Source organism: Phoenix dactylifera, chromosome 4, assembly GCF_009389715.1.
Source record: "Phoenix dactylifera cultivar Barhee BC4 chromosome 4, palm_55x_up_171113_PBpolish2nd_filt_p, whole genome shotgun sequence".
NCBI lineage: Eukaryota > Viridiplantae > Streptophyta > Magnoliopsida > Arecales > Arecaceae > Phoenix > Phoenix dactylifera.
Window position 1 is genome coordinate 3,608,480 of NC_052395.1, and position 24,515 is coordinate 3,632,994.

The 24,515-nt window shown below is 38.8% G+C and overlaps 3 protein-coding genes and 1 long non-coding RNA gene across 4 annotated transcripts; 2 read left to right on the forward strand and 2 right to left on the reverse strand.

The window, feature by feature from the left end:
- The first annotated feature begins 271 nt into the window (after nt 1–271).
- LOC103711163 (zinc finger CCCH domain-containing protein 59) lies at nt 272–6,969 on the forward strand. The gene is made up of 10 exons (XM_008797211.4): nt 272–417; nt 525–798; nt 993–1,122; nt 1,243–1,362; nt 1,906–2,023; nt 3,238–3,668; nt 3,936–4,236; nt 5,012–5,108; nt 5,990–6,135; nt 6,319–6,969. Exons 1-10 carry the CDS (start codon nt 334–336, stop codon nt 6,445–6,447), a joined length of 1,830 nt encoding a protein of 609 aa, XP_008795433.1. The 5' UTR covers nt 272–333; the 3' UTR covers nt 6,448–6,969.
- Nucleotides 6,970–11,808: 4,839 nt separating this feature from the next.
- LOC120110425 lies at nt 11,809–14,747 on the reverse strand. The gene is made up of 3 exons (XR_005511365.1): nt 14,533–14,747; nt 14,197–14,319; nt 11,809–11,934 (listed from the first exon to the last, which is right to left on the reverse strand). It is a non-coding gene; the product is annotated as an uncharacterized LOC120110425 (long non-coding RNA).
- A 3,048-nt stretch (nt 14,748–17,795) lies between these two features.
- LOC103699785 (type III polyketide synthase B) lies at nt 17,796–18,934 on the forward strand. Its single transcript, XM_026801925.2, has one exon. The coding sequence runs from the start codon at nt 17,811–17,813 to the stop codon at nt 18,774–18,776; it is 966 nt and encodes a 321-aa protein (XP_026657726.1). The 5' UTR covers nt 17,796–17,810; the 3' UTR covers nt 18,777–18,934.
- Nucleotides 18,935–19,459: 525 nt separating this feature from the next.
- LOC103699284 (dolichol-phosphate mannose synthase subunit 3-like) lies at nt 19,460–23,564 on the reverse strand. Its single transcript, XM_008781321.4, has 4 exons — nt 23,297–23,564; nt 21,791–21,925; nt 21,576–21,683; nt 19,460–19,914 (listed from the first exon to the last, which is right to left on the reverse strand). The coding sequence occupies exons 2-4, from the start codon at nt 21,890–21,892 to the stop codon at nt 19,855–19,857; spliced, it is 270 nt and encodes an 89-aa protein (XP_008779543.1). The 5' UTR covers nt 21,893–21,925; nt 23,297–23,564; the 3' UTR covers nt 19,460–19,854.
- Nucleotides 23,565–24,515: the final 951 nt, after the last annotated feature.

A 24,515-nucleotide genomic window follows, 5' to 3' on the forward strand; every position in this document is an offset into this window, starting at 1 on the left:
ATTTTACAAGAAAAGTTAGACCTCACTTTTATATTTTTGTATAATGATATTCATTCATACACCTCTCTGCAATTTTATCTATGAATCTAAATTTGAAAAGCGAAAAACTAAACTTGATATATGTATTAAATGGTCAATCAATATATTATATATTTTAAAGCTCTTCTTTCTGAATATGGGACGGTTGGCTTGAATAAAGCAGCAAAGTCGGCAAACTGTAAAGTCGGGCAGCGGCACGATTTGCCGACTTTGTTTGCAAGATAGGTCCCGTCGCTTCTCTCGAATTGCATCCATCTCATCAGCTCCTCTCTTCCCCGCTCTCACATCCCCTCCATGGCGACGATTTCAACTCCAAGAATCCTTTTCTGCGGCGACGTCCTCGGCCACCTACACCAGCTCTTCAAGCGAGTTCAGACGGTCTCTTCCTCCCCCTCCGATCCATCCTGTTACTAGGTTTCCTTCTCCCTTCGCTCCGGCCAAGATCGAAACCTAAAACCCTAAATTTTTTCGAATCTCTTGTTCAGGTGAACAAATCGAGCGGGCCCTTCGACGCCCTCTTCTGCGTCGGTCAGTTCTTCCCGGACTCCGCTGACCGCCCCGACGAGCTCTCCGACTACCTCGACGGCCGCGCTGCCGTCCCCATCCCCACCTACTTCACCGGCGACTACGGCGTTGGCGCCGCGCGGTTCCTCTCTGCCGCCTCCAAGCTCCCCTCCAACCTCGGCTTCAAGACCGACGGCGTCCAGCTCTGCTCCAACCTCTACTGGCTCAAGGGCAGCGGCAAGTTCTCCCTCCACGGTCAGGGTCGCCTATCTCTCTGTCTCCCCGATGCCCTAGTTTTCTTGAATACATTGGACTGACTTACTTCTTCTTGTAACTCTAATCTCTCGCAATCTTGGATCATTAGATTATTTCTAACTTTAATCTCCTGTTTCTTTACTTGAATTATTAGGGTATTGCGCTTGATCATTAAAGTATCTGTAAGATTACAGGGTTATCGGTGGCTTATTTATCTGGTAGGCGTTCACAAGACGCTGGGGGCTATGGAGTGTACACCGAGGATGATGTTGATGCATTGAGAGCCCTGGCAGAAGAGCCGGGGATAGTTGATATGTTTTTGACATATCCTTAATTCACTTTTTTTTTTTGTCAAGAAAAGGAGTAAATTTTACATGGATTTTTTTCTACCCACACTGATTCTTAAGGAATTCTGCTTGGCCTTTTTCCTTAATCATGTTTTACTAATGAATGGCCAAGTGGGGTCTCTAATGGAGCTGATACTTCCAATACTCCACCGGGTGTTTCAGATCCTTCAGGATATGATCCCATTGTATCGGAATTAGTTGCAGAGATCAAGCCGAGGTAGGTCCCTTTTGAATATTAGCATTTATTTAATAGCACATTATGCATCTGTAGTCAGACAAATTATTCCCGTAATTCAGACCTGTTAGGAGTAGTGGTATGCAATCTGCATGAGGTTTATCTGCGTCCCTCTGTTGGATGTCTTAAATCAATGTCCCCTTTCTCTTTTCTTTTCATATTGTTGTCTTATTTGGAGAATCAAGAATTGTGTACTTTAGGCACTTTTAGTATGTCAAGAATAAGATGTCAGTAGGCATTGTAGGATCTAGTTATGCATAATATAGCTATGAGGACAATTACCTCTTCTACTTGACTATGCTTGATTTGCTGTTATGTTCATTTGGTTCAAGCTTCATGAACGAGATTCTTTTTATTCTTGGAGGTGGGCATTAATTCCAAGTTTGAACACTGGTTTATAGTTTAGAGGCTTATGAATGCTGTGTTGAATAAATTGTGGAACTAACTGTTTGACAAGCATTGGAGTTTTATCTGACTTCGTATAGGATGATGCTGATGCTGGGGCCTGCTATCTATTTTCTGTAGGTATCATATTGCAGGTACTAAAGGTGTATACTATGCACGTGAGCCCTATTGTAACAAAGAAGCTGAACACATTACCCGTTTTATTGGACTCGCGGCTGTAGGGAATAAAGAGAAACAGGTCTAGTTGTTTTCTTAGCACAAGAACTGTACCTAAGCATTTAGTTTTTTATGATTTATGTTCCATGCTACATCTTTATTTTCTTTGCACTTTTTTATTTTCGTATTTTGTACCTTTTTTAGGTAAATGTTACTTTGCTGTTTTTCAGAGTCAAATATTTATCTGAATTAATTATGTTCTACATCAAACAGAGGTGTCGCATTTTCTACATCAAACAGAGGTGTCATATCTCTGTCTGTGTTATCCGTCTCTCCATCTAAATTTATGCACACATACGCATATTCACATGCATGTATCATATTTGATTGTAGACACACATTGCAAAAAATGATGTTTTGGCTCTTCATGCTGTTAGCTTATATGCTTTTTTGTGGAATGAGGATATCTCCTTTATAGAAAATAACTTCTCTTCCATTACTATTCTTTTCTGTTCCATGTTCTTTTGTAGAAATCCTTCTTTTTTGGCACTAACAAGTACTTACCCATCTTACACGAATTTTTTTTAAGTACACATTTTCAGGTTCAATTCATTTGCTTAATGTTTGTTATGGCAGTATGGCACTAGTCTCCAAAATTTTACCATGTATTTTTTTTTTTAAATTTGGAATACTGTATTGAAAGTTCAATTTTCAACAATGTTACAATATTGTCTTAACATTCATGTTATTCTGATGCTGTTTTTACTAACTAGAAAAGAAAAGAAAGGCTGTATAAGTTGTTGTATTTTGCTTTATGCTGCATTTTCTTAAATCAGTATTTGGTAGAGTTAGATTGTTCATCTTTATGTGATTATCAAATGGTAAAGCTAAGATTTTTTTTTTCATTTGACTTTTTTCTATTATTCTATGTTTTTTGTAATTCAATACTCCTATCAGCCATGCTTGTAGTTTTAAATTTAAATATTAGCTAATTTTATAGAACTGAATTATGTGAATTTCATTGGTCCCAACTGTCTTTAAGAAATGACATCTTGTGTGAAAGTTCTTGAAATCAGTGGTTCGTACTCATTAAATGGGATACTATATTTCTGACTTTCACAGTTCTACATGTTACATAATATGACAATAATGCAAATGCAGGTGTTGAAATAGTCAAATTTTGCTGATAGTTCCTATTAAGAAGTAAAATTTTTGTTCATGTTAATCTTATTGCATTGATCTGACTATAGCTTTTAGGCATTATATAACTGTTTGTATGCCATACATGCTTCCCAGAAGTTTATTCATGCGATTTCTCCTACTCCAGCATCTACGATGTCAACTGCTGAGATTCGCACAAGACCACCAAACACCACCTTATCACCATATATCATTGCAGAGATAACCAGTCCTGCAAGAGAAGCTACTAAACGTCCTGCCAATAGTGATATTGATACGCAATACTGGCGATTTGATGTTTCAAAGAGGCAAAAACGGGGAGGGGCAGGTGGGGATAAATTGTGCTTCAAGTTTACATCTTCAGGATCCTGTTCTCGAGGGGAGAAATGTAATTATCGACACGATGCGGATGCGAGGGACCAATATCTAAAAAATGTATGCTTTGATTTTCTTAACAAAGGAAAATGTGAACGAGGTTCTGATTGCAATTTTAACCACAGCCTCTCTGACGATGGGGCTAGTTTCTCTCAGAATGCAAAATCTCATAGGTAAGTTAAGTACTTTGTGAAATATGTTTTATATTTTTTCCTCAATAAAGTACTGTTGGCTTCTCAACACGTACAATGGGTCAATCTCCTTACAAGCCAGTGTTTGATGATTTAGACCATATCTCACATATACCAGATGGAGAACCATGACTTCCATAGTTTCAGTGTTCTTTTATGTAATTTTTTGTATGAGTTCTGGATGCGTCCATTTTGCTGATGCTCCCTTTGGATATTAACCTTCAATGTCGTGATTTTGTCAACTTTTAGTGATCGGAAGAGCTCAGGGAAAAATTGTTGGTTCTGCTTGTCAAGCCCAAATGTTGAGTCACACCTCGTAATAAGCATAGGAGAAAGTTACTACTGCACACTTGCTAAGGGCGCGCTTGTGCAGAACCATGTACTGCTGGTACCAATTGAGCACTGCCCTAATACTCTTATGATGCCTTCAGATACAGACATGGAGCTTGAAAAATATAAAAATGCTCTCAATGTGTATTACAAAAACCAGGCAAAGGAAGTTGTCTTTTTTGAGTGGATATTTCAACACAGTCCTCATGCTAACCTTCAGGTAGGAAGGATTTCTCCTCGAGGATTTAATAATTACGTATTATATAGCCATAAATTAACAGAGTTAGAGCTTGTCTCTTTTATAAGATCTATTTGATTTTTTTTTTCTTCTAATTCATTAACTTGCATTGCTATCTTATCTTTAATATGTCTCGATTGCATAAAAAATGAACCGACAAGAATTCCAGAGTAGCTTCTTAAAAGGCACGCATCAACAAAGAATCGGGCTCTTTTTTGCTTTGACTAAAAGCTGTAGCTGCAGCTAGCCTATTAATTGTAGCTAATACCAACTTTTCTTGATGTTTCCCGAGTTTTAGAATGCAAATCTCTCTCTCTCTTGTAACTTATGGTCTTGATGAATACATCTGCTTTATGATTTTTGTATGTTACTGCAACAATATATTTTTCTAATAAATGTTTTCCTAATAAAGAATTTCATTACCAATGTGGAAACTGTGAATGCTGTGTTAGTTTGATCTATGATTATTTCATAATCAGTATTGTATGTCCTGAAAGCTGGCTGGGTCCAATATGCATTAGGCCTTTGGATCGTCAAACAGATAGCCACACATCTTGCATCGCACCTTGAGATGTGGCCTCAAGTAGAGCCGATGAGAGGCGCTGCATATGTGCAGTGCTTTCTTAGCATGCAAGAGCACCATGTACGCCAATGCTGCGGTTGATGATCAAAAGGTCCAATGCATGACGATCCTACTAGTTGCATGTTGTGAGTTACTTTGTTTGTTGATTAATATTCTTGCAAATGTTCTGAACAGGCTGTTCCCATTCCATTATCTAAAGCATCCAATGTTCAGCGGATTTTCAATTTAGCTGCCAAGAAATTAGGATTTGAATTTGCAGTGGTGAACCCAGGTATGTTGTTCGTGAAATGTCCTTATGTTTATCTGTGCATAGATGCTATAGTAGACATGGGTAGAATGATAATACCATCGAACAAAGGGAAGTATTGGAATTTCAGTGATACATATTCATGATAAACGGTTTAAATTATTTGCTTAGGATTTGAAGTAGATCGTTTTTTGCATTGTTGATGATACCCTGTTTTCACTATTAGAAAATGGTGTTAACTTTCATGTCAGACAGTCAGTGTCAAAATTTAGGTTTCCTTTTCCCATGCTGGTGTGGAATTGTTAGTTTAGGCACATGTCATATATGTAACTTTGACTCTCATTTGTAAATTTCCTCTAACATCTTCAGATTTTTAATCATCCTGGTTCTGCATCAATTCTGTTTGATATGCCTTTAACCATGTGGTTTGGATGGTTTGACAAACTTTGAATGGCACATTATATTTTCCTAGGTCTGATAAATAGTCATTGGAAGAGAAACCATGGCAAATGTGGGATTTATATAGCTTACAAGACAGAAGCTGAATGATGATTTCAAATTTGTTTAAGCTCACACCTCCATTAAAATGTATTTTTTAAAAAAGAACTGATGAGCACGAGCAAACTATTGCTATCTGCAAATGCATCAGATTATAGCTTGAATGCCATAATTTAGTTATGATCTTTCTGACATACCTTCTCTGAATATCTCTGCTATCTGTCCCCCTGTTATGAATTGGTGGGGGAGAGGTCCTTGAGCAACTTTCTGAACTCTGTTTTCTCAGTTGAAATGCACAGATGTTTTATATAAAATGGACCAAAAGGGCTTCTCTAATTTGCAAGTTTTGTCAAAATCTTTAGCATTCTTCGACATGCAACATTGATAATCTCTTGATCCTTTTGCAGACAATGATTCTAGTGAAGGTAGAAAATTATTGAGGTCTCAATTTGATGGCAAATCAAGTTTATTTTATGTAGAACTCCCTGAAGGTACAATACTGTTGCATCTTGTTGATGACAAAGAGAAGTTCCCAGTCCAGTTTGGGCGTGAGGTAATTTCTGAACAGTTCATTCTTGATCCTTGAGTTATTTGTTTCTTGTCTCTTGGAATGACATAGGCTGGACCCCTAAACCTAAAAGCTTATCATGTTAGATCTGATTGTAGCTTCCAATACTCTGCCAGCCATGATCATTGTCGTTTCATTGAGATGTTAAAATTGTTCGAAATTTTACAGGTGCTAGCAGGCCTGTTAAGTGTTCCAGAACGAGCTGATTGGAGGAATTGCAAGCTCAACAAGGATGAGGAATTGCAGATGGTAGAAGGTTTCAAGAAGGGATTTGGTGACTACGATCCAGCCAAATGATTCAATCATGAAATTCATTTTGTTCTTACTGAGTATTCTCATGCTCTCCTGCATAATGAGAAAAGCATCAATCTTTTATGTTACAAAGAGGCAAATTTCATATGGAGACGCAACTTGGGGACGTTGTGAAGGCTTCAGCGGCAATTTCAAATACGCAACGGTTCAAAGAGTCGCATTTTACTAATGGTGGTTATAGGCATATTGGGAGATATTTTGTACTATTTTTGGTGATGAAAAGGATGTTGCACCTATAAGACCAAAGCTGGGTGCAGTTGCTATTTCAACTAGTATAATAGTCACAGCTAATTGATGGTGTTGAACATGAATCCTAATTTTTAGCACTCGCAAAATTTCAAAACTTAAAACTACCACAATTTCTGTAACCTATCAGGTTCTTGGCAATCGCAGGGTACTTTTTGGATATGGTGGCAGTAGTTAGCCAATGTTGTGCATTGTGGCTGGAATCTTGCTGACAACTGATGCTTTGATGTAATATTAATGTGGCATGGTGGTTTCCTAAAATTCTTTCAAAAGTTTGACTCTCTCTCTCTCTCTCTCTCGTGTAAAGTGTTTAATTGTATTAAGATTAGAAATTTTGTTAGTGTTGGAAACTCATGTAGTTGGTGCCAAAACAGGAGACAAGAATGGGAAGCATGGATTTCTGGCGTAAGAACTTATGTACAGCAAATCTCCTTCCGAATTTGCTTATTGGATGCATGTGTGTGCAGTTAATTACCTATTTTAAAACAAACTGTCACATGAAAATCAGAAACTTGTTTAATTGTGATGCAGTCTTGTAAGCTTATTACTTGATGTAATTTCCTCTGCAATGCGTTACTTGGAAGTATTGGAATGCTTTCATATAAGCTTGGAAAAAGATGAAAAAGATGTGCTAGCATGATATGAGCACCATTTTTGTCATATGGACTTCAATCACAGATCGTATCTCTGATTTCAAACCTCAGCATATATCTATTGCAAGGGATTCTTTAATTTGACTTGTTAAAGTTGTATTATGTTAGATCTAGATCAATTCTGCTTGGTTGCTGGAAGTTAACGTTGCAAGCTAAAACTCTATTTAGAGTTGGTCATGAAAGATATCCACCGAAGTGTAGCTTGAAGCTTTTGATCACAAGCCAAAGAGCCACCCTGCCTCCCTGACAGCATCAAAATATGGCATCAGCAAGTAGGAACTTTTGAAAGCTAATCTTGCAAGAGAACTCTTGCTGATGAAACGAAATTCATTTACGTATATTTTCAAGGCAATCGAGGTGAGTGATATCCACCATTAACGAAGCGAGAAGGCTCGAACTCGACAAATTGAAATCTTGTAATTTCGAATTTTTCAGTATTCGCAGCCATGGCTATCATCACAATGACAGTCTTCCCGCGCATGGAGAGACACCGTGACTCGGTAAATTTTCTTTGGAATGGTGTTTATCTTGTATGGTTGGCTCTCGGAGCTACCGACGACCGTTCTGAAGCTTCCTGGATCTTCTTCAAACAAAGAGATCTGCTCTGTTATCCCGCATGGACGTATACGCTTCCAACATGGATTTTGAAGATTCCCATTTCATTTATACAAGTTGGTGTCTGGGTGTTCATAACGTACTATGTCATCGGATTTGATCCGAACGTAGGAAGGTAATTAAGATGGTTGACTTTGTTTCTGTCTCATTACAGCTCGATCCTTTTGTTGGGGGAAAAATGGAACACTCGAAGCACATGGTCAAATCACCGTAGCCTGGTGACGTACATGACGATAGCAAGCATGCTCTAAGCAGTCACGACCTCAGCGCCCGACCTCAGAGCGTTCAACCATGGCACCGACGACCTCAGAGCGCTCGATCTCGGCACCGACGACCCCAGAGCTCACGACCTCGATCTCGGCATGACCTTGACAGGCATGGTCTCAGCTGAGTTAAGCCTGATCGATCTCAAGGCCAAGAAAGACTCAATCAAAGGGAGAAACCGACCCCCACTCCACCGAAAATCAAGTCCTCCATATCTGGGATCAAATCCCGCGATCTCCACCCCAACGGCTGTCAACGTTTGAATTCACACAATCTCAACGAATCGCCAGCTAGCCTAAAATCTCGGGCCATTTACAGTAACTCATTGATTTACACAATCACGCTCGATTGCAAGTAACCTCCCCAATAAAAAGGAGGGGAAGCTCTAGGTGGGGAACCTCTTTTTTCTTCTCCTCCGGCTCAAAAATATCTCTCCATTATTTCTCTATAAAAAATCCCTCTCTGACTTAAGCATCGGAGGGCCTACACCGGAACCCCCGACTACAGGCTTCTTGCAGGTCTGCCGGAGAAAATCGTCCGCCACCACATCACCAGCTGGAGCTCCTCCTCGGTCCGCTGTCGCCCTCGGGTCCAATTTTCAGCAAACCTTCCATTTCGGGTTCTTCAAAATAAGTGCGTACTTGTCTCCTTAACAGGCTGTTCCGGCAGTATGTGCAGCTCTTAGCGGTCAATCAGATGGCATCGGCACTCCTCCGATTCATTGGTGGCCATCGCGAATACCTTTGGATCCTTTGCGTTGCCTATTGTTTTCATGCTGGGCGGGTACGTCTTATCGAGATGTGCGCTCCAATCACTTGCTTTCCTCTTGATCTTACCATAAGCTGTTGGAGATCACGCTCTTCGTCTCAACCACATGCAATAATGGTTTGCAAAATACACCACTATCTCTATTCTATTGACAGAGAATGTGAAGAAATGGTGGGTATGGGGTTACTAGACCCTCAAACTTGGGGCTTGTTTGGTTCGCCAAAAGTATTTTTCTTTCTAAAAATATTATTTCTAAAAAGTAGATTTTTAAGAAGAGGATTCCTGAGAAAGTACTTTTGGCATATTTGGTTGACCATGGAAATGTGACAGATTTACAGAGTACTTATATTTGGTTGACCATCCACTTTCTTGGGAAAGTTATGTGTAATTTCTATTATACCCTTAATAAAAATTAGGTATTTAATGCCTCTTTAATACTGAAGGGCTTTTTTGGAAAAAAAATAAAAATAGAGTGATTTTTGGCTTATGGGAAAGTAACTTTCCCATGTTTCTTATGGGAAAGATTTTTCCATGAAATATAGGAATCATATTTCCATAGGAATATAACTTTTCCGTCTTTCTTCTTTGAAAAACTCTAACCAAACAAAAGGCATCTCATTACTTTTCCATTGACCATACTTTTCCGCTTTTTTCCGCAAACCAAACGAGCCCTTGATGTATGGACTCACAGAATGCAAGCTCAACAAACAAATTTCTAGGCAAAAGTTGGAGCCAAGTAAGGGCATCTCTAACTTGATAGGAGAAGAAAATGCATGATTTGAGGAAAGAATAGCTGATATCTGTGCTCAATATGGTCTTGTAGATTCTTCACGGATCAACAGAGCCAACTAGGAGTGGTCGTCCTGAAGCCTCGTGGTGTCTTTCCTGAGGCAAAATGTTGCTGGATTGGTTTTGGTGCCTTGGTTGGATACATATTGCTATTCAATTCTCTTTTCACGGTGGCTCTCACCTATCTCAATCCTGAGTATAAATCCTAGCTACGACAGCATCTTGTGGAAAAAAATGCAAAATATTACAAATTATGGCTTAAAACTCTCAGATTGAGAACTTTATTCTGAGCATCGCCTCCCGTTTGCAGCATTTGGGAAAGCTCGCCCACCTATGTCTGAAGAAACATTAAAGGAAAGACATGCAAATTTAGACGGGGAAGTATTAGAATCATCATCCGGAGGAAGCAGCTCCGGAAATCATTTCACGTCTGGAAGCAAGTCTAGCCAGCATAGTTAAGGTAAGTTGACTTCCTCTCGACAGGTTTCATCTTATTGCCATTTTCATGCATGCATATAGTCCTGATGGGTGTTAGTAGAGCCGGTAAGACAACATTGATTGGCGTATTGGCTGGGAGAAAAATAGGTGGATACATAGAGTGAAGCATCACCATATCTGGCTATCCAAAGAAGCAAGAAACTTTTGCTCGGGTATCAGGATATTGTGAACAAAATGATATCCACTCTCCGTATGTGACAGTCCACGAGTCTCTTGTATACGCTGCATGGCTTCGATTGTCCTCTGAGATTGATTCTGCTACAAGAAATGTTGACAAGCGGCTGACGATTGCTGTGGAGCTTGTTGCTAACCCATCTCTAATATTCATGGATGAGCCAACCTCCGGACTTGATGCACGGGCTGCAGCAAAATCGTCGTGAGGACCGTAAGGAGCACCGTGGACACCGGGAGGACGGTTGTGTGCACCATTCACCAGCCTAGCGTCGCATATTTGAAGCTTTTGATGAGGTAAGGGAATGTCAGGATTAATTGGCTTATTTGTATTGATAAACTGAAGTACAATGAGGCGGAACTTTCATACATTTTATATTTGATTGCAGCTCTTCCTGATGAAGCGAGGAGGAGAAGAGACATATGGAGGTCCGCTAGGGCGCCATGCTTGCCATCTAATCAATTATTTTGAGGCGACACACACACACACACACACACACAATACAAGATTCAGCTCGACAAAACAACTAGCAATGTCTTTTGGTTTATTTTATCAAAGGAATTGAAGGTGTCGGCAAGAAGAGAAACTAGGTGTTAATTTCAGCAAAGGATACAAAAAATCTGAACTGTATCTGAGAGTAACTTTTTTAATTCAGCCTTTTTTCCTAATAGATGTAGCTAGCATATCTTTACTCTTGTATCTGCATATTCCAACTCAGGAGGAACATGAATTTGATAAAGGAATTAAGTACACCGCATCCTGGTTCAAGCGATCGACACTTCCCAACTGAGTACTCGCAGTCCTCCTCCGCACAATGCAAGGCTTGTGAGGCCTGATCCACTAACCGGCCCACACTTGATTTGGGCTTGCGGGCCGGCCCGAAGAGGCCCGCCCGGCCCTTCACTTGCCTCGTACATGATGAATCGAGAGTGGAGGATTGAGGCCAATGGGCAAATTTAATAGGTGAAGTAACAGCCAGTGTAATACCTCTGCCATGATTGAAAATTGGAGCTTCATCATTATATCTGTTGTCCTGCTGGTGGTCAGTCCAGCCACCATAGCCTCTGCCACGGCCTCGGAAGCCATTACCTCTACCACGGCCCCAACCACCTATGCCATTATCCGCATCCCCTGTTGTCCCTTCCTCCATCGCTGTAATCCACAGCCAGAGTATCATTTCCTACATATAAATCCTAAACCGTCATGCCTTAGGTTACAAAAGATGAGTGAAGATTTAGGTCTGACAAGACAGGTTGAAGCATAATGACACACCTCTAGCCCTCTTCCCCTGCCATGATCCCCACGACCTCTGCCCCGACCACCAGGCGAGCCCTCTAGAGTGCAAATAAATTGTCAACAAAGATAAGCATATAAAGCAGCTAAACAGATAAAATGAAGAAATGTACCTCCACCATAATCAAATTCAGAAAGTGGTTTCACCTGATGCTTGGGCAAGGAGGTTGATACCTGGGGAAAGGAATAGACTATTAAGTAAAACATGGCATGATTGCAAAAGCAAATCAAAATTGTGGGATCATCAAACTTCAATAAGATAAACAAGCTTTACAGGCAACTAAACAAAAATGAACAAAAGGTCAAGTAAGAGTAGCAAGACCTTTAAAGTTTACATCAGTAATACTTCTAAATTTTAAATCAATATTTATGAATTTATTTGTATATATTTACAAGTTTTCAGACTTGGGTTCATGTTGCGAAGTATAGACCATATTAACACATCCAACATGGTCAGTGGATTGTTTGAGCACCCTTGCTTTGGATAACTTATGTAATTTGGATTAGAGATCCAACAATAGATGGTGTAGGTAAACTGTAAACATGATTAACACATCCACAGGAATCTAGAATAACAAATCATCTTAGATATCAATTATATCTGCTGTTTAGCATCAGATTTATAGGACCAGGATTCTTCTATAAATTAGACTAGTATGCATTTTCAATGACAAAAACTAGTTTGATGTGGGCAGCAATGCAGGTGTTGTAGATATTCTGTCAATATTGTGGGAACTTCATATATCGGTGGTAAATGACAACTTGTTGTCACTGTGAGAGAGAAGGAGAGGGATTTTTTATTTTTTTGGAAGAGCGGTGGTGCTACAAATTGGTACAAATTGTTGTGAAGTAATAGAAGTTGGAACGAATGGTATATACGCACACACCCCTGTCCTGTTGTGATAACTTCATTGCACAGTATGCATTGCATGTATAGTATAGTATGAATGAGCATTTTGGTCCTTAACACTGCCACTCTTCCCTTCTACATTGCCTAAAATGCAAACAATACAACTTTGGAGGCCTTATTACTAACTTAAATATTCTTCCTAGTCTTTAGGGCATGTGACATTCACTAGCAAATAATAAAAACACCATATAGAGAATGACAAGATGAATGAAGACACATTATAGAATCAGAAAGCTCACCAGAGCTATCTATACCACTAGTCAATTTTCATACCACATGCTTTTTCCAAGTTTATAAAATCATGTGTTTGATTTGTTTCTTCGCTCTAAATCTTCATAACATATTACGCGAGCAAGAATAAAGCATCCAATATTCGCTTTTCTTGACCAAAAATAAGAAGTTCTTTGATATTGATGTGATTTTCCTCTATTTTCACAAGATAAATGCTATTTGCCCTGGTCTTTCTATTTGAAATTATTGATTAGCAACAAAAAATGAAATTTACCTATTCATTGCATCCTAATAAAATCACACCATCTAGAATCATGCCATTTGACCTCATAATAAATTAAGTAAACTATCAAGAACAAAGAGTCGCATCCGATAATCATGCATTGCATCCATTTAACTTCATAATGCTTGGGTGCTTAATAATAATTAACTTAGTCTAATTGATGCATCCAAACGCTCCAAAACTATTGCAGAATTATAAATCAATTCTTTGTTGGAATTATAAATCAACCAAGCATAGTGAATAGTATTATTAAGCACAACAAGTACAACATAAAACGACATGGGCATCATAAAACCAATATCGAATTAGAATGTGACTAACAAGTTAAGTACAACAAAAAACGACATGGGCATCATGAATAGTATAAAAGGTTCCCATGACCACTAGTGATTCAGGCAAACAAATATTCAAGTGAACCACTCTTTGCCATGATTGTAGCACAAGAATAGACCGTCCACCTCAACATAAACGGGATTCATGACCTACCACTGCAGCATAGTTCAAAGAGTGATGTCGAATATCTTCATCACAATAAAAAGCCATCAAGAAGATTTTTTTTAAAAAAGACAAAGTTTGGTGGGAATAATCAATGCTTTGGCAAGATCAATCAATGAAAAGGATGGAAAAAAAGAAGATAACAACATAGAAACAAAACACACCTTCAAAAACTTCCTTTTGATTCATGTGTGAATTTTAAGCTTGTTTCTCTCTTCTACTACAAGTTCTAACTATAAGGTAGTCAAATCATCACAAAACTCATAATTTTGTCCATTGCATGCTTACAGTTCTAAACACCCAACACAGTTAATAAAATACACAATTCAAACAATGTGAAGCACCATGAGTCAGATACTCTGCACACATGAAATACAAGAAGCAAAGCTCATATTTTGACCTCCCTATCAAAGTCATTATGATCATAAATAGTAACCTCTACCAGGAGAAACCGAAAGAGCGATGGAAACAAACATTCCGATGCGTTATTTTGTCGTAGGATACATATATAGTATACCTGAAGCAGGCTGGTGGCGTAAGTGATGTAGCTGCGCATCCTACCCTGAGCCGTAATACGAATCTCATTCTCATTGACAGAGGTTGCCTCCTTCGGCTTCTGCACCCTCTGGTACCGATCCATCTTCTCCCCCACGAAAAGAATATATAAAGAATTAAACCTTTACGCCATTAAAAACAAAAACTTTCACAGAGAAACAAATCCACTGCTCTCAGCAATTACAGAAACAAACAGAAAAACAGATCAAATCCACGCCAGACGATCTTCCAAGAACTTTGAAAACAGAAAAAGAGGGTCCAAAAATCTACAGAAACAAACCCTAAAGACAAGACATACTCGAGATTGGAGCCCGAAGAAGGGACAAGAAGAAGAGGAAAGAGAGAGAAGGAGACCCCTTCAACTGCAGACAACTGCTAGGGTTTGTCGCAAAGCGAGTGGGATCAAACTAAAAATCTAGAACTAGAAAAGATCAAAAGAAAAAGAATCTTGGAGAGTCGTCGTTCTTGTTTGTTTGGTTCTCTCCACCCTTCTCTATGACCCGTATTCTTCCTTTCCGCCCTCGAGTGGAAACCTCTCGGGGCTCGTTTGGTTCGCAGGAAAACGAGGGGGGAAAGTGTGGTCAACGGGAAAGTAATGAAATGCCTCTTGTTTGGTTGGAGTTTTCAAAGGAGAGAGATGGGAAAGTTGTATTCCCATGGGAATATGATTCCCACATTTCATGGGAAAGTCTTTCCCATGAGAAACATGGGAAAGTTACTTTCCCATGAGGTGGGAATCACTCTTTTTTTATTTTTTCCCAAAAAGACCCTTCAGCATTAAAGAAGCATTAAAGAGGCATTAAAGATCTAATTTTTATTAAGGGCATAATAGGAATTATACATAACTTTCCTAGGAAAGTGGATGGTCAACCAAACATAAGCACTTTGGAAATTAGTCACTTTCCCATGGTTAACCAAACATGTCAAAAGTACTTTCCTAGGTATCCTCTTCCTAGGAATCTGATTCCCAGGAATCATATTTCTAGGAGGGAAAATACTTCCCGCGAACCAAACGAGCCCTCGATGCAACGGGGCTCTCCTCCCTACTAATGTAAAATTACCATCATGACACGGCTGATTACAACGGCTTGATGGAGATCCAAGGGTGCACAATGTATGAAAGTTTTGGGAGGAGAGTGATCCTCGGCGTGAGGTACACCGTTTCGAAAATTCAAACTCAAATGGTAAAAGGTGGCCATTTTTGAAATGTTATATAGATATCTATTATTCCTTAATAAAAGTACTAAAAAAAAAAATCACATGCACGAAAATATTTTTAAAAAATAATAACAACAATTTCTAGCTTGCAGAAAAATAGCTTTCTAATACCGGTTCATATAATTTTTTTTTTATAAAATATAGAAAACTTATTTCTATGAAAAAGTTGTTTTTCTTTTTTTTGTCTTTGAAATCTCCAACCAAATACATACTTTTTCTTTTTTTTCCATTGATCATACTTTCTCTACTCCTTTTCTCGCCAACAAATTATTTATGGCACATGAAACTTAGTGCACAACAACTTAATTGGAGTTTCTTATTGTAAATCCAAATTTATTTTCTGATTCTATGACCACTGCCATATTTCACAAGATGTGTTTAACTTGTGGTGTTAATAAAGATCAGAAAAGGCAAAAATACTACAACAATTACAATTGTTTTATCTCATACAAATATTGCAAAAGCTGTAACGAGATAGAAATTTGTTGGCTAATCTCATAAAATTGCTTGTGATGGGAATATCAAAATTGAGGAGAAGATGGAAAAGTCGAGCAAAATTTTTATAGACCGATATACTGAATGAATGAAGTAAAAAGAGGAATGGCGAATGTTGATTTCTGCCCTCTTCCACAAAATTAATATGTAATCAATGTCCAGATATTTAATCAAGATAAAAAATCAATATTTAATGTTAGTTATCCACAAAATTATGACATATAATGCAAAGTAGTGATCGTTCTTGGCATGGTAGGATTTTTTTTGTGAAAGGCTTTTCAAGCATGGATCATTCCTTTGTCATGACGGTCGCATATTTGTTTAGATTTGTATTTTTCCTTATTTCTTAATCAATCGAGCTGTGAAATCACAGTTACATTCGCAATGAATATATATTTTTTAGAAGAAAAGTTGAATATATTCTCGTGTCTAAAAATTTGAATTTAGGCAAATAATTAAGTTAGGATATTGGTGGATATAGATGAAAATTATGATAACAAATGATAATTAAATTTTATGCATGTCTAGATTTGAGGTCGACATGTAGAATAAAGACATGAATATTTATAAATAAATAAATAATAAATTAATTAGCATAAAGGAGAAACAATTATAGATGAGAAAGTTTTCTAGATGATATCTTAAAAATTCTATCATAGTCGTGCCTTCATACCAATTTCAATTTGTACAAGCAATATATGGACTTTTCTTTTCTACAAACCACATCAACTCTTTTAGTTATGTGTGAAAAACAATCTCTATATGAATTCAATTCATACATTGACTCCTTTTTTTTTTTTCACAAACCATATCAGTCGTCGTAAATAATATGTATGAAAACAATAATAATTGCAATAGTAAAACTTTTTGCATATGAATTGAAGTTGCAGATGGACTCTCTTTTTCCACGATATGTATCACTTACAGTAAATGATGTGTAGAAATAATAATTGTAAGAGCATTAGCTAATTTGAATTTGACCTAGGATAAAATGGACTGCGAGGTGTTGATTTCATGCGACATGATACGAAATTAGAGTAAAAAATTGGAAATGCTTGTGATCAATAACTAATAATTGAAAAATCACATCTGCTGCTCATCAAGATCTACACCATACATGGATCTCTATGTAGTCCTGATGGCTATCTGCTTTCCACCAAAAGCAGGGAACTAAAAACTAGAGGAAAAAAAAAACACCACCACAATAACTTGTGAGGTGATCGTCACTTCCAACACCAGTCCTACTTCTCAACTGCAACGTCCTCTTCATGCACTTACTGCTTTTCAACTAGACCGGGATGGCGGAAGTAAAAAAAATAGTTTCAATCTTTACCCCATCTTTTGGTGTGCAAGTCTTTTAAACTCTTGATTGAAATGTACATAAACTCCATCTACTGCATTTCTCCACACAACCGCAGGAAACCTCCCAGATTCTCAGAGTCCTACAGCATTCCTCGTTTGGCCATTGGCATCACTAGCTAGTATTCATTCTCTACCCTCATGGCAAGCACTGGAGAGAACAAATCACGAAACCCCACACAAGGAAAAGCTAAAATCCTGGCGCTTGGCAAAGCCTTCCCTCACCAACTAGTCATGCAGGATTTCCTCGTAGATGGCTATTTCAAGAACACAAAATGCGATGACCCTGAGCTCAAGCAGAGGCTGACTCGACTTTGTAATCCAAGATTCATGGCTCCTCAGCTTCTTCTTCTCTATTTTATTACTGCTAATAATATATATGTTGTTTCTCCTAACTCAAGTTGATGCGAGTTATTTCTATAGCAAAGTACGTAGGAACTAAGAGTTGCATGCCTTCTTTGGATCGTAGGCAAGACAACCACAGTCAAAACAAGATACGTGGTCATGTCCGAGGAGATCTTGAGGAACTACCCGGAACTGGCAGCGGAAGGCCTCCCCACGGTGAAGCAACGCTTGGAGATATCCAACAAGGCGGTCACGCAAATGGCCGTGGAAGCCTCACTGTCGTGCATCAAGGCACTTGGGAGGCCCCTCTCCGCCGTCACCCACCTGGTCTACGTCTCGTCCAGCGAGGCCCGCTTCCCCGGAGGTGACCTCCACCTCGCCCTCGGCCTCGGGCTCAGCCCCGACGTCCGTCGCATCATGCTCTCCTTCACCGGTTGCTCGGGAGGTGTCGCCGGCCTCCGCGTCGCCAAGGACTTAGCCGAGAACAACCCCGGCAGCCGCGTGCTGCTAGCCACATCCGAGACCACCATCGTGGGGTTTCGACCCCCGAGCGCCAGCCGGCCCTACGACCTGGTCGGCGCCGCGCTTTTTGGTGACGGAGCAGGGGCTGCGATCCTCGGCGTCGATCCGATACCGGGCGTCGAGACTGCCTTGTTCGAATTGCATTCTGCGGCCCAGCAGTACCTCCCGGGCACCGAGAAGACCATCGACGGGCGGCTCACCGAGGAGGGGATAAATTTTCGTCTAGGAAGGGAGCTCCCACAGGTCATTGAGGACCACGTTGAGGCGTTCTGCAAGAAGTTGATGAGAGAAGGTAGGGAAGGAGGTGAGGATGCCGAGAACAATGAGATGTTTTGGGCGGTTCATCCCGGTGGGCCGGCGATATTGAGCAAGGTGGAGAGTAGGCTGGAGTTGTGGCCTGATAAGTTGAATGCCAGCAGGAAGGCATTGAGGGATTATGGAAATGCCAGCAGCAACACTATCGTGTATGTCTTGAACTACATGGTGGAGGAGAGCAGGAAGAGAAGGGAGAAGGGAGAGAAGGATTGCGAGTGGGGTCTTATACTTGCCTTTGGGCCTGGTGTTACCTTCGAGGGGATTCTGGCAAGGAACTTGGTGGCTTGAAACTTGACAGAGAAGAACAATTTTTATTCAACTCTTTTATAAAATATATATGCATGCATATCGGTCTGTTTACCGAAAGAATAATTTAGCATGATGACATAACAATGTCATATGCAAAGTCCTGTTCTTTATATACATCTATTTGAATGCGAAAAAAGACTTAATACATTCGCTCTTTGCCTTTGTTTGCTGTTCTTCCTTTAACTCTAATCTTTTTATTTTTTTTTTCCCTCAAAAAAACAAACAGGTGCGATAAAATTTTCATGATAATACAGGTAGCAATAAAAGACTCGACTCGCCTCTAAAACATTTGCATGAAATCAAACAATCTATTTCCATCTTTGGTGTATTTAAAGGATTTAACCTGCACCTAACTTACCATCTAGTTAGAAATATGAAAATCAAACTATCCGAAAATTAAGTTTCACTCTTCAGGAGCTCACCTCTCGAATTAAGTTTTTCAGACAAAAACCTGTCAAGAATAAGTTAGATGTCACATATTGCTCATTTCAAGGCAATTTAAACCTTCCATTGCAATGGTGTTCGGATCTTGCATATATTTTGGTACGTGGATTTATTTCTGTAGACCTGATGCATGCATACGAATTGATATATGGCACATGTAAGCTATGTAGATCTCAAGTGCCAAACGTCAGCATCTGCATATATTTTCTACTGCCAGATTCAAGTTACACCAGGTGTAACTCTTATAAAGTTACACCGTTTTTGAATTCAACCATAGAAGAACTACATCAATGATCCAAATTGTTGCATGTGATCTATTATCTTCAAACTACTTATGCACACAAAATATGAAAAAATATTTATAAAGATGTGGAAAAATCATTTACAATTGAAACCTAATTGCAAAATGTATACATAGTCAACGGAGAAGTTGACAGAGACGGGGAGAAAAATGCCCATCTAGGGGACACTGCTTCATGTATTCTATATTCTTGTGAGAGTTCATAAATTCTGATAGTCAAGGAACTGTCAGCTGAAAAATTACAAGAGGCCTAGCCAGCTTTGGAATGCGTCCGATCAACTTTAACCAGAGCCAGGCTTTTATCAAAAAACTTTAATTGGAGCCCACATCAATCCCCTTATTCTTCAAGAATTCCTTGGCCTCTGCAATATCCTGCTTGACAAAGATACGTTCGTATCAGATACAAGATGCCATAATAATACAAAGAATTACCCTAGCATTCCTAAGGTGCAATACATGCATATGCATGGGTGCTTGTCAGAGAAAAAATCATTAAATTTGAGAAAATATTATGGAAGACTGAAAGATGCATGTTTTTCTAATATGCAGAAGCATCTCTGTCGAGATTCCATCACACACTTGTTTTTTCTTTTTCCTTTTTTTGGGCCCATTGCAAGCTAAAGTAGAGGACTCCTCTAGAATCCGCAACAGCAAGACGCAACAGGTCTCGGCAAAAGTCAGATGTTGATTGAGAAGAACCAGCACCCCAGATGGCTAACAGGTCAACAGGCCGGTTAGCTGATCCATCAGGCACTTGACAATCCTCCATTACATGTGAAGATGGAAAAGAAAGTGCAAGGAAGATCAGATTTGTGGTGGTCTTATATCCTTCCCAGAAGAGTGGCTTAAAACTAAACAAAGCAATGGACTAGACCGACCATCCTTACGTCTAAACTGCCCATCTAGTTTAACGGCTCCAGCAATGGTTCAGGATAAAATTGAAAAGCTACAATGACATTTTATTTCCCTGGTCCGGGATATACAGATATTGCATTTATTAAAATTGTACCAGATGAGTATCAGGTTCTGTGCCCCCAGGTCTGCATGCTTGATTCAGACTCTATGAGTGGAAGATTTTAATTATATAAATGTTAAAACTTTAGTACAAGGAGTTTGAAAGAAAGATGATGGAAAAATCTATAAGGAAATTGAGAAAAATGGCAGGATATCAACACAGTATTACAGACCTCTTGAAATAAAAAACATGTTCACTCATTAGAAAAATTAGAATTGGAGAGTATAAGACGTCATTTTAAAAGCACAAGTAATTCTCATTTTCTAGCATAACATAGGCTATCATCAAATTAAAAGTCCATTGTCGATTTAAGTCCACATTTAGGAAAATAGGTGCTAATCTTTTGCAGAGGTCAATTTTAGAGCTTTCTGATGGTACTTGGCATAATCATAACTGCCTATGCTCGTTGCTTCTGCTAATGGACTATGCTACCAATGCCTTAATTACCACATGGAGATTCTACATAAACAGATAAAAGCTCTCATCAAAGAGTTGCTAAAATAGTTCATCTTCTTGCATTTTTTTATATCCTTACATTTTTTTATATCCTTGAAATTTTTATATGAATAAGCCTGATCACTTTCCCTACAAATGGGGCATAAATAATGAAAGTCCAACACGTATAATTCCAACTATATTGCAAATGAAAATTTCAATTCTTAAAACAACTAACATCAAAATTAAAGATCACTGAAGTACTAAAGCACATATGATGATACAAGGATGATAAAAATGGAAATATTCCTCTGAACCTTGGGGAAGGATTTTTTTTTTTGCTCTCTTTTTTGGTAGAGAAGCAAAACCAATTAGACCAAAGTTCGCAGTCTCAGTTCCGGACCCCTTACCGGTACCATCATATTACAATATCGGTATACGGTATGGTATGGTACCGACCAATACGGTAAACCTTGAGTTAGACCTTTTTTTTTGGCTTAAGAAACTAAGCTGCAAGAATATTATGTACAGAATTATAAACTAAGACATAACATGCGCTGAAACAAGTTATGAACCAAAGAACCTTTTGCAGTAGTACAGCTTCTTGAGGGCATGTTGGAAAGAGCATTAAACCACTTCCAACCATGAGAAGACCATAGCATCCTAGCGAAACAATTAAGTAGATTGGAAGCTGGGAGAAAATGGTAACCATAAGGCATATTTACTTGAAGAAAGGTAAGAGAACATAAAAGGCTATCTTATACCAGATAATTCAAGAATTTTTTATATGAAACTAACCAGCCAAGTATAGCTTCGTGGGACCACTGATGTTTCCAACAGGCCTATCCAAAATGCAGAGATAGCCACCAGCAATGCCATTATCTTTAGAACATGCTTCATTCTCACACGAGTCAGCTGGTTCAAAACTACTACCTGAATGTGACAAAAAGTAGATATTTACATGAAGAACTCAACAAATATACAACAAAAGAAGTGTCCAGTTAGAGAGATCAAGGAAAATGAACTTCATGACTACTCCCCACTGATCAGTAATGCGAAATGGATGCCCGATTACAATAATAAACTGATCATAGTATTCCTTTTCTAATGACAATTTGTTCAAATAGTTCCTTTTAGTTATTACTAGACATCCACTTCTGCCTGAATCCTATACCACTCTGGTTAAGGTTTTAGATTAAATTTAACTAATTGAATTACTTAATTAGTGCTCAAAGAGTTTGATATATGAAAATAATTTAAAGTTTAACCATCATTTTCTTTTTCCTTCTTTCTTTCTTTAGGTACTTAAACCTTAAAACTATAATCTTCATACATTATCCCCTTTGAAGACTACTTAGGTCAAGGGCTTGGCTAAATGCCAAAGAATCATAGTGTGATATTCTTCGCAAGGGATGGGAAGGTTAGAAGAGACGAGACAAACCAAAAAAACATTCGTAGTACGCATAGATCTTACCATCAGAATCAGATAAAAAATCACTAAGAAAATATTTCATGGGGCATGCAATCCTTGAAAAAATGAAACTTAGATGCTCAGAAATCCACCACATTCTACGCAGGCTGCCCAAATAATAATGAAAGGAGTCACAAAGGCTCTTCTCCTACCCATTCTCTATCCCCTGCCTGAGTTTGGCTCTTGCCAGCCAACTAGTATAAGTAGTAACATTGCTTCTGAAATTAACCAGCTCTCATTAGTACTATTTTTTTATCCTGAGATGGTCACAATGCAAGACTTTGGGGCAGGGCGGTCTGGAGTCCGAACAATCTCTGGCCAACTCAGCTGTGAATGCGTCACAGGGACCTAACCTACTCTCATGACAGTACCAAGTATTATAGATAGCTGCTCAAATAAGCATAGCAAATATTTCTGTGATCGCTAAAGACTTGTACTATAATATTGTTGACCGACTCGAGTCTTTCGTAACAATCTATTAATTGTCACCATCATTCCGGAGAAATCAATGTCAAGATTCATCTTGATGACAGTGTTATTAGCGTTGTACAAAAGAAATCACTAGCCAAACAATAACATCCACAAAAAATCCAGTCACTTGCACCAATTATTACCGTAAAAACAGCGAAGGATTTGAAAGATCATATATCCCATGTATTAAATTAAACTAAACTACAAAGAAAGATAATATGGAAGCCCTATTGCTGAAGTTTGTTCACAAATCCAAACCTTTGATCTTAGAAACATAAAACTAGGGGGAAATGGAACTTTGTCGGATATAAAAATGGAAACAAAGAAGACATGAGAGGGAAGGATCAACGAGAAGCGCTTACGGTCGCGGAACTTGGTGGATGGCTCGAGATCAAAAGAGGGAAAGAGGTTGATGGAGACCTCGGAGGCTTCAAGCCACACAAAGACCCTGACGTCGATGAAACAATGGCTACGGCAGAAGGCCGATGACGGTCCGGCGGCGATCGGCGGCGGCGGCTAGAAGAGAGGAGAACAGAAGAGATCGAGACCTAGGGTTAAGGCTCCAGGAGAACAGGGGGTGGAAGTAATCGTGGCCATGGGCCACCGAGCGCGCCATGACCCTGGTTAGGTCGGGTTTCTAGCCTGGATATTTAGCCCAACCCCAGCTCGATCTAAATAATAAAACGGGCCGAATCATAAACATAAAACCAAATCGGTTCGGATCCAACAAATCACGCCCGTTCATAGTACTTATTAAAGCAAAGGTAGGACTTTCGATTGTCCTTACATAAATTATTTCAAAAATATTGTCCTTATATAAATGACTAAAATGTTTAATAACTAAAATATATTGCATTAACTCAAGTAAAAGTCTGACCTTTTTTTTTTTTTTTATCAATTTAGCATTGCTACTAAAATAAAACTGATGCTATTAAAATAGATTTAAAAGCTATCCAAAATTGGGAAAAAAAAATAAACCGCTCTAGAATTAGCATAACCCTTCTTCTCTCTATTTAAATTACCATTTATATTAATATTTTGGAATATCAATGTGTAAATTAAATGTCATTTAGTTATTCAAGCACATTAAAAAGTAGAAGAATTTTCGTGTTGGAACGTCGTCGTACCATGCAAGATGTTCGGAAGGCAATTACCGAAAACTATCTTTGAAGGTCCATCTAGATAAAAATAAGGCACCCGCATCTAGAGGTGGCAATGCTTAGCCCATTTAAGTTGTTTAACTTGATTAAACCTATTGTAGGTTGGCTTGGATTTATTTAATAGAATGATCGTGTTTATGTCTGAATTTTTGACCTGTTTGATAACATAATCTATATCCGACCTTATTTATATCTTGTCCGATCAAATCCGATTGCCAGCCTTACCCGCATTGAGAAAGCCTATAAGGCGGTCCCTAAAGTTTAAGAGTAGGAAAAGGTATGACTTTGTTGGGTCCAAGGGGGCTGTTACAATAGGGTTCGATCAATTTTATTTGCCTTACCATGGTCCTTGTAGATCAACTGGCTGCAGAGTACAGCCCTGGGTATATGGCAAAGCCTGCTAAAGTCTGAGCCGACTCTA

Coding starts and splice junctions, on each gene's coding strand:
- LOC103699284 (XM_008781321.4), bottom strand. CDS start 21,892: ATGAAGCATGTTCTAAAGATAATGGCATTGCTGGTGGCTATCTCTGCA. Junction 21,684..21,790: donor CACGAAGCTATACTTGGCTG/GTTAGTTTCATA, acceptor ATTTTCTCCCAG/CTTCCAATCTACTTAATTGT. Junction 19,915..21,575: donor AAGCTGTACTACTGCAAAAG/GTTCTTTGGTTC, acceptor TTTGTCAAGCAG/GATATTGCAGAGGCCAAGGA.
- LOC103711163 (XM_008797211.4), top strand. CDS start 334: ATGGCGACGATTTCAACTCCAAGAATCCTTTTCTGCGGCGACGTCCTC. Junction 1,123..1,242: donor ATAGTTGATATGTTTTTGAC/ATATCCTTAATT, acceptor ATCATGTTTTAC/TAATGAATGGCCAAGTGGGG. Junction 2,024..3,237: donor TAGGGAATAAAGAGAAACAG/GTCTAGTTGTTT, acceptor CATGCTTCCCAG/AAGTTTATTCATGCGATTTC.
- LOC103699785 (XM_026801925.2), top strand. CDS start 17,811: ATGTCCGAGGAGATCTTGAGGAACTACCCGGAACTGGCAGCGGAAGGC.